Source organism: Amblyomma mixtum, chromosome 3 (genome assembly GCF_055824585.1).
Source record: "Amblyomma mixtum isolate Tamu chromosome 3, ASM5582458v1, whole genome shotgun sequence".
Classification (NCBI taxonomy): Eukaryota; Metazoa; Arthropoda; class Arachnida; order Ixodida; family Ixodidae; genus Amblyomma; species Amblyomma mixtum.
The window spans coordinates 191,475,418-191,492,303 of record NC_143014.1 but is presented as its reverse complement, the minus strand read 5'-3'; the positions used below and the strand labels follow the sequence as shown (position 1 = coordinate 191,492,303).

At 42.1% G+C, this 16,886-nt stretch overlaps 1 protein-coding gene across 8 annotated transcripts in view; it reads right to left on the bottom strand.

The window, feature by feature from the left end:
* LOC149353066 (uncharacterized) overlaps positions 1–11,761 on the bottom strand; it is an 83,534-nt gene extending 71,773 nt beyond the window's left edge. For 3 of the 8 annotated variants that reach the window (XM_089582264.1, XM_089582271.1, XM_089582266.1), the window contains exons 1-3: positions 11,574–11,761; positions 4,309–4,355; positions 4,103–4,158 (exon numbers count right to left, since the gene is read on the bottom strand). In XM_089582264.1, the coding sequence (XP_089438390.1) occupies positions 4,103–4,158; positions 4,309–4,355; positions 11,574–11,623 (153 nt within the window). In that variant the 5' untranslated portion in view covers positions 11,624–11,761. Of the gene's footprint in view, positions 1–4,102; positions 4,159–4,308; positions 4,356–10,513; positions 10,866–11,573 lie in introns of those variants that run through there. The other 5 variants (XM_089582265.1, XM_089582268.1, XM_089582267.1 and 2 more) reach the window with 5 other exon arrangements.
* Positions 11,762–16,886: the final 5,125 nt, after the last annotated feature.

The window sequence follows — 16,886 nt, the reverse complement described above, 5'->3', positions numbered from 1 at the left end:
TCACGCACATGCACACACACACATGCTGTTTTTTTTTACTCTACGCAGATTTTTCTTTTCGGAGCCGTGAAAAATACATCAATGTGATTGGCAAAAGTGGACCTTACATCAAAGGGTAAACCATGTTCGTGAAAGAGTGCAACTAAAACATGTCTGATTAACAAAAACTAAGTTTAAATTTTTCATTTTAAAATGCAAGATTAAAAAGCAAGCCCAGTTTTTTTTCATTTCTGAATAGGCACTGTGGATGTATGTATCCAACGTAAAATTAGGTTTGGCTGATGTGTTTCACGTCACAAAGCAACACAGGATTTGAGGTAGGGCGTAGTGGAGGGCTCCGGGTAATTTCAACAACTGGGGTTCTTTAACATGCAGCGACATCGTACTATACATAAGTCTCTCGCATTTCGCCTTCATCGAAATGCGACCACTGTGACCGGAACCGCAGCCGCGATTTTTGGGTCAGCAGCCAAGCACCGTAAACAAAGAGACATCATGGTGGCATTCAAACATGAAATTATGCATGCAAAATGAGCTCAAACCTCACGTGCAACCAGCAATGGAGATGGCACAGCCCCAATTCATAGCAAGGGAACGCATTCAAAGGCCAAAGCACAAAACAGCTTTTCTAGTAATTAAACTATTAATAGTCTTAATAGCAAACTTACACGGACAAAACGTCTGCTCTGCCATACAGTTTACACTGTCTCTTTCTTCTCTGTGTGCGTGCGCACGCGTGTGTGTGTGTGTGTGCACGCATGCATGCATGCGCATATATGCATAAAACAATGGGATGTGTGCATGCAAAAATGCCCTGGGGAGGATGGTTGGTGAGGCAGCCAAACAGATTGCACGTTCGTGCTTGTGTGTGTGTCTGCATGAGTGTGTTTGTGTGTGTGTGTGGAGGGGGGGGGGGGGGGAGTGCATGCACACATTCCCGCATGTGCATGCACCACATGTATCAGGCTTTTTTGCGCACATACACCTTCTAAAGAATACTGCATGTCTTATTGATGAAGCCCCAGCTACCTAGGCTTTCGGATCAGATATCAAATGATTAGACAATTAAAAAGCAGGAACATTGTTATTTGAATACCAATACTCCCAAGTACAAGACTATTTTTTATTACTAACTAAAAAGACAGATTAATAAAAAAAAAGTCAAATGTCCACAACCATATTCATGTCCCTACAATGAGAACCTGACAATTTACCGCTCTGGTGCAAAATAGAATACCACACAGAAACAGATTTGACAAGAGCACAGCACTCCAGCCGGTTGACCACCAGTGGCTTCCACAGTGCTGCACGCCGCATGTTCAGTGATGGAGTGAAGAGCTGTGTTGCAGTGGCACAGGGTGGTCAGACTTATTAGTGCAAGTCACTACAACACAACACTACCCAACAACTACAGTGAACTTTTACAGATATTCCGCTCAAAGCATTTTTTCACATAATGCTAAAACGAGATGGAACAAAGTTAAAGGAAATGAACCATGCTGGGCACACTATACTCCCCGACAACTTTTTCTGGCAATGAAGTGGAAGCCATGGAGCCAAAACATCCCTTGTCTTCTATGCAACAGAATGTAGTGCCTGCTTGCAGTTAACAGTTTACTCTCAAATCGTGCTATGTTCTCAATATTATGTTATTTAAGGCATATTTCTTACACAACTTTCAACCTTCAACATTAGAAAGCAAAAAAAAGTTTTTGTGATAAATATTCTAGACATGGCTTGTTACAAGAAGCTCCCACAGATGGCACCAGCTACACTAGCAATGGAATGAAGCTACCTGCGGAGAGAGCAACACACCAAGGAGCCAGGTGCGCCACCACGTGGTTGAACCTGTTACAATTCCATGAGGCAGGCTGGCTTTAACAATGTAGTGAATTAAAATAATGAAGCAGTGATTACATTTTTTTTTTTTTATGCCTCTAGTAACCTCTGACATAATAGCCATCGCTCAGCTGCTGAGACCAAAACCAAAACAGGTGAGAGAAGAAATTCAATTATAAGTTATTTAGCAGCCGTAGGCGAATACCATGTGATGATCCATGTACAGTAGACTCACTTTAGGACGAACTTGAAGGGATTAGAAAAAAATTGGTCGTCTTATCAGAAGTTCATCTAAACAGAAGTGCCCCTAAAAAAAAGGCGGATGAGCATGCTAGGTGTGTCCAAATGTGTTACATTAAAAAAAGAATGAATAAAATAGCTTTTTCAGAGAGCAATAGGGCATTTGTTGCGCTGGTCATGACATGAGCTGCAGACTGAGAGCACAAAATATGTTCACGTCTTCCTACTCGAAAATGGCACTGGTCTAGTTTTTTTTTTTTACCATTTCTTTTTTCTCACTGTATACCCCAGTGTCTGCTATTCGTGTGTTTTCCTCTGATCTTTGCTTTCCATCCTGCTCTGTGCACCTCTAAGTACCCAGCACCATAGCCGTGCATCTCTCTCTCTCTCTCTCCTATCTCGCTCCTTCTGCAGCATAGCTGTTACCAATGCCACAAGCAGACACACCACGTGCCTTTCCTACACTGCGGGCAATGCGCTGCGATAATGCATGTTGCAACCCCATGTCTGAAGCCCCAAGTAAACAAGCGAGTTCACTTCAAGCATACGCGCTCTTTAGTTTGTGGGGGGGGCAACACATGGGTGATGCCGAGACCGTAAGGCCGAGACCTGCAGCCATGTAGGCGCGATGATGCCCTGCTTCTTCCGTATCAGCATGAGAGCTTTCCCTCAAGAAAGCGTGCTCTCGCAAGACAGCTTCCATGCAACTTTACGAGACGGTGTGCAGAAGGCATCTTGTGGGGGTGCTCTTTCTGTGTGGAAGCATTTTGCATAATGCTTCCATGCGTTTTGTCGTTCATGTTGTATTTTATGTAGTCCACTTGATTTTTAAATGTTGAGAGTTGTTTTATTTGGTGTTTCAAGTTGTTTGCAACATACTGCCAAGATATTTACCAATTTTCCAGCAGATTTTTGATTACGATGATGTCAAGGAAGGCCACGCCCCCTTTTCACCCATAGAACCCATTCACTACCCAACCGAAAAAAAAAAACATGAAAAAAGTAGCAACTGCAAGCTCTGCTAAAAAAAAAAAGAACATAACTCAGAACAAGTGTAACATGCAGCACATCCCACATCTACCTCCACTTCATGTCCTCACATGACTGCTTTCTCTGGTGTACAAGTACAATGTTTTGCATATTTCAATTTCTTTGTAATCGATTTCTGGCTAAGTGCAGCGGCTTGGTTTTGTTTTGCTTGTATTCTTTTTTTGTGTTACAAGCATATTCAACCAATAAATTTTCGAAGTTTTTGGAAGTTCTGCACACACAACTGTGTCATTTTTTTCGTTCAGAAGTGTAATAAATAAACTACAGTTTGATGTATTACAATGAGCAGCGCATTTAGCACTTCTTGAAGAAATAATAATTATTTTTTTAAAACACTCAAAATTTATGTCTTTTTTTTTGCGGTAAGGAAAGAGGTAAGCACTGCTCCGTGTAGATTATATAAACGAGGTTATAAGAAAGAACATTCATGTACACAACTCCCTTTGCGCAAGGCACAAAATACATGACATGTTTTATGACACATTTACCTTTCATTCCAATTTTCTAGTAACAGATGCATAGAACCCATTAAGCTTGCCCAGGCAGGAGAAAATAACTTCACTGCCCTGTACTCTAAATGCCATGGGACAAACACATGCACGCTACCACAATGGGTCTCCTATGCACCATGCAGGTTTGTTTCTGCCAAGGGGATGCAGACTATACCTTTTCTAACAACTTTTCACAAACTTGTGTATCAGGAACATTGATATCCTGCCTTCTTCAGCCTAGCAGTCTACACCAATTAACTTTCACCCATGGTATGCGTCACGGGTATAAGGGCAACTCTGAAAGAGCTAAATGCAAGTGCAAGACAATAGAATGTTTCATGTGGAAGCGTCTTTGGGGACCTTGGGTTATACATACGTCTACATTACAGCTATGTGGAATCAAAGGTCATAAAACATGACAGTGCACAACAGATGACTAGAAAAAGCTAAAATGACAAACAAAAGCAAGTGCAGTGACTCACCTGCTCATACTTCCGTAATGTGTTGTCTTGATTCGCAATGGCACGGAGAGAACCTACTTAAACAAAACAAAAAAGAAAGTCAATGAGGGTCACCCCCTGGTCAACGCCTGCAGGCATGAAAAAATGCTCTGGAATAATATACTAACTAAAAACTTAACCAATTTAACAACTTACAAAAAAACAAAAACTCAAACGGTTAAGCTTACATGTTGCCGCCGCCTCCATCGCACTCACTGGTACATCGAGATTAGAGCTGAAAAAAAAAAAAGAGGAACTGAAGTGAAAGGTGGCATACAACTCATCTGTAATATAAAAAAGAAACTTTTAGAGGCTGACTATTATATCAGTAAAAGGTCCTGGGCTACGAAACTTGCAGCCATCTCATTGTGCAATTAGATGCTATGTTCTAGGACCATTTTCTGGTACTTTCACCCTCGCCTTCACACTGCAGTACCTATATAATGAAGGCATTTAACCCTACAATGGCCATGTGGATGGAGAATATAATACGATCTGTGTGTTTATTTTCTTTCTCATTTTTTAATGTTAAGAGGGAACGAGACTTTCAGCAATTTTTTTTTTATTTCTTGATGTATTTGCATGAAATTTTTATAGCATATTAGAAATAACTGTAGGACTATTCACAAAATTTCACTGTTTTATCTCCAGAAAATTTTTTTCCACTTTTCTTCCAAATCTTGTGAAAAAAGGCTGCAGAGTTAAAGGTGCACTGAAGAGGAATCTGAACTTGTCTTTTTGCCGCGGGAACTCGATCTACACGTTCCTAGCATTCTTAGAGACTGCGACTTATTGCCCTGTATGGCCGATTTCCCAAATTAAATCGAATTAACGTCCGGCTCCCGCCCTTTTTTTTTTTATTCTCCCTCGTACGGTGGGCGCAGTCGACCAACGCGTGGAGTGCCTTTCACCCAGTCCCGTGGCGGCTTGCCGCTCTGCCATCGGCGGAGTAATACGTAGTAGTCTGTAGTAGCAAATAGTCCGCGCGTATTTTTATTTCTGCGGGCTTATTTTGCGACTATATTATCTGCGAATGAAACTATTTATTCATGGAAACCTAAAAAACAAAATAAAGCGAAAGCAAAGCCTCCACGGAGCTGGCTGAAAGGAACCTCACGTGTTGGTCGACTCTGCCCATCGTACGAGGGAGAATTAAAAAAAAAAGGGCGGGAGCCGGACGTTAATTCGATTTAATTGGGGAAATCGGCCATACAGGGCAATAAGTTGCAATTTGTAAGAATGCTAGGAACGTGTAGATCGAGTTGCCGCGGCAAAAAGACAAGTTCAGAATCCTCTTCAGTGCACCTTTAAGAAAATGTGGCAGAAACCTGGTTCAACATTCATTGCGTTTTTACTGGTATGCTGGTTTACTGGTTCAAGACATTCTTGGATTTTTTTTTACAAAGCACAAATTTCAGTTTTTAATTTTTTGCAATGCAGGGTGCATTGAGATATCTAGAGCGAGAGGTAAATTTCACACAAGAAATTGAAATTTAAAAATCTGAAAAAATAAAGAATGTCTTGATCTGCACTACGGTCCTAGGAGTGCAACAAAACAAACAGGGTCAAAATATATAAAACAGTTGTGACGAAATCTGCTCCACAAGCTGAGCATCTACGCAAAAAACCATAACCGAGAAAAATGCCCACTGTTCAAGCATTTCCTTGCAATGCACAGCCGCGGCGGTTTACAAAAAAGTTTTTTGACATCGCACAGCACATGGGCCTCTAGAATTTCGACCGCCGCGGCCAGGATCAAACCCGCGTCTTTCGGGTCAGCAGCCGAGCACCATAACCACTGAGCCACCACGGCGGCCTGCTGGATATAAGTAGCACCATTGTACAAAACACACTGACGAAAAATTCTAAAAAGAAAACAAAAAAAACAGCAACTTATATACAGGAAAATATGGTATGTCATATGGTATGTCAATGATTTCAATAACGTTTGCAGAGCTGAAAGTTGCAGAGTGCTCAAATTCATTCAAATGAAAATAATTTGTATTGGATACAATGGGGTTTGAGGTGGGATTTCACAAACATCCAACTGGAAAGTTCAATCAAGTGATGTTCATTCAATTGGAATTTCACTGTAAAATGCTTTCACAACTTCCCTCCTTCTGTGCGTGTTTTACTAGGGTTGCATAAAGACGAAACAGAAACACAAACTATTTAGCGACTGTTGTAAATTGCATTCAAGTTACTTTGAGCAGTCTAGTATCTTCAGCTATCTCAAACTTGTAGGTTTCAAAACTAAAATGTGTTCCAGTCATTTTCTGTCAATCATATTTGGTGTCTCTGTGAAGTAAAAAGAAAACACTTCTCTTGCGAGCCCCAAAACTTGCGCCCCAACTCCTTCATTGATGTCATTGACAGTCACTGATGTCATTGATGGTCCAATTCCCCGAGAAGAGAGCTTAGATCGCGTCCAAGTTAAATTTAAATGCCTTGCAATTAGAGATTTCCCTCATTTGCTATGTTGGTTTCTCCACAATGCACTTCATACAAGCAATAGCACCGGTGGCCAGAAGTAAACACTAAAATGCTAATTACGCGTTATGATGCCTGAGGAGTGCCCACGGTTTCTTCAACATCTGCTACATCAAAAAATGCATGAACTACACTTATATTTCCTGCTTTGAAAACTGCCTGTTCTGCCATCAGCTGTGCAAAGTGCACTGCGGAGAACCCAACTTAATGAGGGACAATGAGGCCAACTGCAACCAAATATTGTTGTTAAAAATCGATTCCTTGGCTCTTTCTAGATATATTGAGGTTTGTTCAGCAAAAAAAAAAAAAAACATTTATGGCTGAAAAAATTGAATTTTAAAATTCTCCCACCACTCAATTCAAACTTGCAATGTCCACACCAAGGACTGGTCACCACCGTTTTGAAGCAAATTGTGGTGTAGAATAAATTTTAATGCGAAAACATTATATGGCTCATCGGCAAAGAAACCCGGCAAAATCCCCAGATGATGGCACTGTGGTGTCAAAGAAAAATTAAATTTATTCCGAACGTGCAAGGAATTGAACCCAGGACTTTCAGACCGCGAGGCGAGCACACAACCCGTAGGCCACGAAACCGCGTTGCTGCTTGGCGAACAAAGGTGAACCTAGCATATGACTGTATGCTAATGAGTAGGTGTGTCATTAGAAAGTATGAGAACAAAATTTAAAAAACAAAACAAAAACGAATAACGAATAAAAAAACACAATGCTTTCGCATTAAAAGCACATAAGCAGCCTTAAGTGCTCTCCGCAATCTTGTGATCTGTACACAAAACTCGGTGCTGATGCACGCAGTTTACATGGCAAATCAGCCGGTGATGGTGACACCTTATTTCGGTTGTTGGTATTTTCTAGCTTATAAAAGCTCTGTTTTCATTGAAAGTGCCATCTTTGTCATTAAAACAATTTAATCAATCGATACAGGCCAACTTCCAATTTGTCCTCAGTAAGGGACACTGACACTTGCTGTCTGCTTTCCTCTCAAAACTATCCACTTTGCCACAGCAGCAGCTCTCTGAAGCAAAAGTTAATCTGAGCTTTCAAGGTTCACTTGTAACTCCTCAGTCTTCACACTAACAGGTGCCACAAGGTAAACTATACACTCTAATGAATTTAATAGGCTGCACAAGCACCACGACGACTGTAGAAATAGCCACAAAATTAGCATTTTCTCAAAGAACCAGTAACTTCTCCTCAAGTATCAACAGATGGTACTGATAAGTGGCAGTACCTTGATGACAGGAAACAACAAAAGTGGAACTCGAAAGCTTTTAACCTGAATTCTTAATATGTTCGGCTTTATTTGGTGACATTTAAATAAAGTTGTTACCAACCAACCAAATCTGGTGACATTTGTCACTTTTAGCATGCTACAGGCATTTTCGGTGCTTCTTTTCGCATGAACTTTTTCTGGGCATGTGACTTTTGTTTGGAGTAGTTTATTTAAGAGTGGTTTGTTTCCCACCAGTAATACTGAAGTTGAAGTGAGCATTCACTCTATGATGTACTGCATCGAAAGCGCTTATAGGTATATAGAAAAAGCATCCCAGGAGAAAGCTAAATGCCTAAGCATCCAGAATAATAGCTAATAGAAACAGTCCTAAAAGCACTGCTGTGCTTATCAACCTCAAGATGATTTGCAATCAAAGTACAGAGGTGGCATTTCAAGGCATGTTTTGTATAACACAACGTTCGGAAACAGCACATGCCTCTAATCTACAAAAAGCCTTGCCTTTAGTCTTTGCCCCAAAGAGATTTTTACAAAAAGTTTACGAAATAAATTTAAGAAATTATGCAAAATTTATGAATTAAACAATTCATCACAACATGCTGTACTGAAACGCAAATATCGAGGCATCTTTCTGACACCATTAATGTGCTGGCACTGGAACACTGATTTCAATAGAGTGAAGGCATGTCAGATGTTAAATTTTAGCATCAAAATATTCTTGCAACTCGGTAGTGTTTAAAAGCTACGAGAAGTCAATATGAGAGTGTGAGTGCATAGCCTGGGACCCACCAATGTAAAGTGACAGAGAAAAGCTCAGGAGCACAAAATTCTGACAGCATGGTATATGCTGGATAAATGCCGAACGAATATTAGCCTATTTTGGTGGGAAGATGATGTTATGAAATTTTCCAAAAACAGAGGGCCTTCCGCTATCACAGGACAGGGTTATCACCGGGTTTGTCCTGCAGAGGATGTAACCCTGCTGATAACGATGATTAGCTAAGCCACTGCAAAACAAGCACTGGGACGGACGCCCCTTCAGCAATGACAACAAAACTTCAAGTTGTTCCCCAAAATATTTCATAAATTGGCATAGATCACAGCATGTTTTTTGGCCAAATATAGAAAACGAGCAGATCATGTGCTTAAGGTTAACGGATTATAACAGCAGAACAAGCTTCTTTCCGAGAATTCATTTTGCTAGCAAAATTTTCTGAATAACACTATCTTCCTGCTACTATTGCACATCTAAATGACAATGAAGCTACTGAATGCCTTTTTTTTTATAAATGTAATCTTTTTCATCACCATTTTCCTTCAACTGCACTTTTTTACATGTATGCACATAGATCACTGCATGCAGTCCTTTTTAAACTGCATACCCCTTGTAATGGTTTGGTTTGGTTTGGTTTATGGGGTTTAACGTCCCAAAGCGACTAAGGCTATGAGAGACGCCGTAGTGGAGGGCTCCGGAAATTTCGACCACCTGGGGTTCTTTAACGTGCACTGACATCGCACAGTACACGGGCCTCTAGAATTTCTCCTCTAAAGAAATTCTAGCCGCCGCGGCCGGGATCGAACCCGCGTCTTTTGGGCCAGCAGCCGAGCACCATAACCGCTGAGCCAACGCGGCAGCATACCCCTTGTAATGCCACCAGGGCACTGTGAGTATAACAGTAAGCAAGTCTAACAAATGCAAGTACCCCAAGAAGCAGAATTTCACAGAACATTCAACAAAGCGCCACTCGCAAGGAAAGTAAACCACCAAGACCTTTGCACCACTAATTCGGCTATTCTAGTGGCAAACAGTGCAACATTTCATTGACTGAGGAATACTACTGTTCCCGTCCAGCATTACCATACACGATGCTATGCTTCAATTTATTTCAAAGTAAAGAGGAAAACTGGCAAACAAAACCAACACAGTAAACAAAACGACAACTAAATGCCATACTGGAAAAAACAGCACACAAAAGATGGAGGACCAGAAGAAAGAAAGACACGGAATGTCCTGTGTCTTTCTTTCTTTTGGTCCTCTGTCTTTTGAGTGCTGTTTTTTCCAACAGAACTTATACCAACTCGCCCAACTGAATGTTACCTCTAAATGCCACCTCTGCACAAAATTCAAAGGTGCATGAGCTCGTGGTTTTGCACCAACAACCCTTTTTCTGAACAATGCAAGGTTCAGTACTTAACAGCACATTATAAAGCACATTACATAAGTAGTGCAACAAAGGCTATTTTTCACAATTTACAGAAATCTACAATTTTGGGTATTGAATAAGCAGAATTTCAGATGAAAACAAGACTGCACGGTCAAAAGAATATGTTCTTGTGCACATCGCATGCCAAATGCTCATTCCTAAAATTTTTCATTTCATTAAGGTATGCGGTATTTAAGTACACAGACCAGCTAGTTCATGGCATTGACTGAATACAAACATTTTCGAAAACAATCACGGCACTTCAACTAATACTTCTTTCTGTAGGCCTCTCAAGAGTGCAGCACCTGTTAGGTAAGCAACCAACTCATATTCATTCAGGATGACGTGCACGACACACTTAAACGTTCACAAGCAGTCTCGAAAGTAGCACAACCTTAAAAACCAGAACTAGTGACACCGAGACTAAATCTGTACTTATGAGCGTACCAATACCTTGGAGGACATCGCGACGAAGCGATCACTGCGGTGCTGAACGCGGCAAAAGCCGATCCCTGCCTAAAAGTATTCAACGCTCTTCCCTAGCTTCGGCGAACATTGCGTTCAGCACTTTCCAGCATTCACTTCGATTGAAAGGCGCAGCGAACGCAGACACAAATCTTCCCACGAAAGCCTGCGACGGCTGACCGGTATATGACGCAGACGAGATGCGGAGAGGAAAAAAAACATTTATATATAAATAAATATATCCGCTCGAACACTTCCGGTCCTCTTCTGCGCCTGCGCAGATGACTCCCTACTGTGACAAGCGTGTTGTACGGGCTGCCTATCCTTCGTGCAATTTTACTTCCCACTGCGACTACAGTTTTTTGTTCCGCCTATCTTTCGCGCACTTCTACTCGCGAACCGCGGGATAGACCACCGCACGCAAAGTTTAATCCCTCTGGAGGGGAATCGCCGAACCACCACGTCTAGTCACAGAGGGATCTACGCTGTCTCTCTGCGAAGGCACGAACCGCGCGAAGACCGAGCATCAGAAAAGTGTCGCCGATAGATCACAAGGCTCATTATGATAGAATTTGCATTAATAAGGTCATTTTGGAGATTAAAATCAGCAGGCTGTACGAAATAGAAAGACTATCCTAAGCGTAAGAGAACCGTCATAATTTGAAATTGAGGGCTGCGGACTTAACGTCAGACTAGGGCAAACTGGGCACAGCTATCAAAAAAAAAAAAAAAAAGAATGAAAAGGCTGCCTAGCTACCGGCATGGATGCAGAGAATAAATCTGCTCTCGAAGTGCAGTTTCATGCAATTTTTGAAGAGAAGGCAGACCTTAATTTACAAATTCACAACGACGATAGAAGAAGAAGAGCAGCAGATAGCAGCAGCAGCATGAAAGCAGCAGCAAATGCATGAAAACAAAAGTACAAAGCCAAAAACTGCACTCATCCCAGCAGTAGAGTGTTGCAAGGTTAATGAGAAAGTTGAATCGGCGAGAAGTTGAGCTACATCCCCAATGATTAACGTACCAACGACGCAGTACTTACTCGCGCCCTGATTCAGCCGCAGTGCTCTCGTTTGATCCGGGATTGTCCATTTTTAAAACACGGATGCTAGTGGGCTTCTAGTGGAGGAATATCTAGGAGCTTTTAAAAAGACGTTAGTCCGTAAGCAACAGCCACAGCAACCTATGCTGGAGGGACTCCAGCATTCAAATGTCCGCCATAACGGCGAATACTCCACACCCAGCAACTTGTGAAACAGCGTTAACGGCCATATGAAACAAGAAAACGAAAGGAAAGCCATATTACTGCAATAATAGCTATCAATATAAAAATATAGACATTTATTTATTGTTACAATAATATTACAATTAAAGTACCAGCAGTATATTTAAGGCAGTTTTTTTCAGTATTAGTTCCACTCGCCTTTTCTTTGCGCCTACTTTTAAAATTTCTCGAAGCGCGAGTACAGTTCACTGTAGCGCGAGTCTATGATGCATGCTTCGTGATGCATGCTATGATGTAGATTCTAAGGTTGCGTCAAGCACAGTTCATTTGCGTTTTATTCTCTAAGGTTCGTTTTCCTGGCTTTCGGGTTGTCGGCCCCCGTGATATTTTGCCAGCAGCATCTTTGTATCGAGACGGTGACTGTTTGCTGTCTCATTTTGCTTCTACTTTTTTTGAAAATTGTCGCTTGTCCCAATTTGGCAGCCGATAATTTGAAAAAAAAAAAAAAGTGGGGAAAGATAAAATTGGATAATTGCTTTTGAGGAAAGGAAGTAACGCAATACTGTCTTGCATATCTCGGTGGACACCAACGTTTTTAGATAAACGTTGGTGGACACCTAAGGGAAGGGATAAAAGGGGGGGGGGGGGGGGGGGCTGAAAGAAGAAAGGAAAAAAAAAGGGGCCGTAGAGGAGGTCCCTGGAATAATTTCGACCACCTGGGGATCTTTAACGTGCACTGACATCGCACAGTACACGGGCGCCTTTTGCGTTTCGCCTCCATCGAAACGCGGCCACCGCGGTCGGGTTCGAACCACTGATCTCCACTAGGTGGTTCGAACCCCAGTACTCCGGCTCGGTAGACGAGCGCCTTAACCACTGCATGTATAATTTTCCTCGCACGCCGCGCGGCACGTACAGCCGGAAGCATGGCCGGAGCAACCAGACTGCGACAGCTATCCACATGCGACACGCGGATCGTTTGTTGGCTCCGCTTGGAACCGTTACCACTGTACCGCTACCGCGCGTAGGCTAGAGGCTGCAGCAAAGAACAAAAATGCTACCATAGGCAAGAAGTGAATGGACCCACGCGAGCGGTGTACACTTCGCTCTTACCGCGCGCCGTTAGCACCGTGACGCTATGCGCAATGTGCTTCGCGTCAGACAGCTGATGATGCTTTTAGCCGTCGTTCTTGAAAGCCTAATCTTAATTGTTAGTTTATCAACAGCAGAATAACTCGCTTTAAAGTGAAGGTTTAACTAATTTTTGCAACACCTTCGGCAGCGAAGCGAGCGGAAAAGGAGGCGAGAGCAGCACGCACGGTAGCCTTGCGGTAGCCGCCTCACTGACAGCCGCCGGCAGCACGCACCAAGCGCGGTGGGCGCCGTTTCAGGCCATCGGTCAGGCCGTCATCACGGTCGATCGAGCTCCAGTCGCATCGCTATATGCACTTTTTGCCTTTAATTATTCAGAATAACGTCGCGGGCGATTAGCGCCTGTCTTAAAATATGGGTCGTCGCACAAATGGACAACACATGTTCTAAGTTTCACTGCAGTCATAAAATAATTATGTGGAAAAGTCGCTTTCGTGCATGGGCCGCACCCCATTAAAATCTCGAAAATCGCGGATCTCATGGCAGCCTCATGTACTGATGGAACGAAGGGTCTTAATATGGATAAGAATATGCTCCATCATTTCCGTATACAATGCTCATTGAGAAAATTCTTGCCAGAGGATATTCGTGAAGCGGCATCCTTCAATATCCCAAGCATACCGCAACTTTATTGAGAGACCCTTTCAAAGCCCCTTTAAAAAGAGACTTAAGCAGGGATGTCGATTATCGCCACAGCACTTTATGACCTATACATAGAGGGAGAACTGAGAAAAGAAGTACCAACCATGGTCGGCAGGTGGTTCCAATCGCTGGCCGTCTTCGGTACAAGTGAGTTAAAATATGCATTGGTCCGGCAGTATGGAATGCAAACCTTATGGTGATGATCTGTGCGAGGTGATTTGAAAGATGGCGCAAATAGGAGATCCCATTTTAACTGGTGATTATGGTAGTAAATTTTGTGAAACGTTAGCATTCGCGAGAGTTTTCTACGAAAGGAAAGGCTAGAAAGGCTTAAAGTACTTTTCATTGCAGTTACGTTACCAGTGAGGGAAAATAAATCGGGTGCTACGGTTCTGTACTGATTCTAATTGATTAGTAAGAATTTCGAGTCCCGGGTCCCACACGGAGCATGCATATTCTAATTTCGATCCCACTAAGGTTTTGTAGAGTAGTAGCTTGAAAGAAGATGGAGCCATAGAAAAGACGCAAGTAGCCGAGCATGCGGTTAGTATTGTTAACAATATGATCGACATGCGCCTCCCATGAAAGGTTAGCAGTTATATATGACCCCTAAATATTTATACATTGTTACTTGCTCAAGTACAGAGCCTGAAATATGGTAGGGATTAAGATTTACATTAGCAGACTGGTGTGAAACATGCATAACCTTACATTTGTTAGTATTCAGTTTCATAAGCCAAGTGTTACACCAACTAGATACCTTATCTAAGTCACATTGCAGTAGGATGGGTCTAGAACGGAATTGATTACTCAATAAATAACACAATCATCTGCGAAAAGCCTGAGTGTGAAGTTTATTAATAGAGTTTGGCAGATCATTCATGTAAATTAGTAACAATAACGACCCCAGTACAGACACTTTAGGCACGCCTGAGGTAACAGAGCATGGTGAAGAGTGTTATTTGCAGTGACGAATTGAGTTCTGTTACGCAAAAACTCTCGATCCATGAAAGAATGTTCGGGTCAGTGTTCAGTTCACTGAGCTTAAAACGAAGAAGTTGGTGATTAACAAGATCGAATCCTTTCTGAAAATCTAAAAATATTGTTACGTGATGGCTATAAGTAGCAGAGGTAATCTGCTAGGCAGAGGATCGACAGCTTGGGACAGTCGCACAGCACACAAGTGCGCACCTCAGCGTCGTCTTCGTTCCAAACACTTCATCACCCTACCAGCGTCTGTAGCAATATGCAGTCAATGAAAAGTCCCTTTTAAAGCGAAATTTTTTTTTTCTAAATATCCAGGTGAGTACAATACTTTCCGAGGCTAGCTAGGTCTGAGCGTTTGAGAACAGGAATAAAATTAATACATAAAGAAGAGGACACTAAAACATGTTAACACTAAAAGCAATTTCACACAAGTTCTGAGCTGTTTCCTTCACAATCACTACTTTCATAGCAGTGTGAAATGACAAGATGACAAAAAAAAATAAACAAGGATAACACACGGCCATACTCATTTTTTCTTCACTTTTCATTACTACAAAGTAATGTCAAACCAACTAGCCCAACAGCATGTGTTTCACTGTTATATTTGGCAAAATTTTCGCAATAAAGCCAGATAGACAGAAGAATATTTAGCATGCCCATGACAAAACCAAAAATTCTTTCCAAGTCACTAGTACCTTGGGTCATTGACACAGTTGTGGCTTTCTGCAATTCTTGCCATTTCTAGGTGCACTCATTTAATCTTTCCTTCATGCTTTCCAATCACCTGCAAGCAATGCAGCAAGTGGCAACACCTGAAAACTTTACCATGAGGCGAAAAATTAAATTTTTAGTTTTTAATGAGGGAAGCAGCATGTTCTTAATCTATCATTTGGCTATTGCCGCAGTCTACTGCATAACATTTCAGTGGAAACCAGCACACTATGGCATTCTGGCCAATGAAAAAGCAGATGAAGAGGCCCATAAAGGCCACCAACATCGGAGATACAGTCAGACTTTCTTCACGAAATCTTATGCGTTCCAAATGGCTAAAAGATTTGCTTCCGAAGAATCGTATCGGCTCTGGAGCTTGCCGACGCATCACTACCAATTTATTTACTCAGTCGGCCCGCATTTCGGATCAAAACTCCCAACCAGAATTCCTCACCATCTGGAAACACTTCATCACTGACTTCGCCTGGACGCAGCATTTAAAAACGGCTTGCAATTCTATTTCAGTCAAATGAACAGCCTGCTCAGTGACAGCTACAGCTCGATAAAAATTGTGGAACATATCCTGCTTGAGTGCACTGTGTACCCTGACGAGCGTGCGTACTATGAACATAGCATGGCGAAGCTTTCCCCAGTGCCTTTAACAATGGACTGTGTTTTAGGTCCCTTAGCCTGCCGTAGGCAACAGAGACATGTAAAGAACTTTTTTTTTGCATATTTAAATGACATTAGACATCTCGCCAAGCTTTAATGTCACCTTGCATGTTACCCTCATGCATTCTTCACGCAGTGAACTTTGTCAGCCCATTTGTCGGACTATGCACTTCATTACTCAGTGATGCACCTTAGTACGCATTTAATGGCCGCATTTTATCTTCTTCCCTTTTTATTTCTTTTATTTCGCCTTTTCCACACCACTCTCCTTCCGTCATTATCTCCCAGATTCCGTTCCCCACTCACAGTAGCATGCCGGCGATTTTTAAACGTTGGCTAAATCCTCCGTTTTTCATTAAAGGGTTTCTCTCTCTTTCACTCCTGCTACTCCCTCCATTCCTTCTCAAGTCACCACTATGTTGTGTCCTTTTAAATTTCTTTATATTAAACTTTATATTAACACACTTTTTCTTCAAGATGTGTCATAATATGGAGTGATTTACATAGTCATATGCCCCTTTAATATCGATAAAATGCATTCACAGCGATTGTTCTTCGGTTTTAGCAATTTTAATGCATTGGGTACCAGTAAAAAAACTGCTCTGGTAATCAATCATCTCACCTGAAACCATTCTGGAGTTCTCCTAATTCATCAGCTTCTTGACCCTACCATTGATACTAGATTGCTTGCATTGTAGTTCTATACAGGGCCACCGCGGTGGCTCAGTGGTTATGGCGCTCGGCTGCTGACCCGAAAGACGCGGGTTCAATCCCGGCCGCGGCGGTAGAATTTCTTTGGAGGAGAAATTCTTGAGGCCCATGTACTGTGCGATGTCAGTGCACGTTAAAGAACCCCAGGTGGTCGAAATTTCCGCAGCCCTTCACTACGGTGTCCCTCATAGCCTGTGTCGCTTTGGGACATAAACCCCCATAAACCAAACCAAACCAGTTCTATACAACATTGCA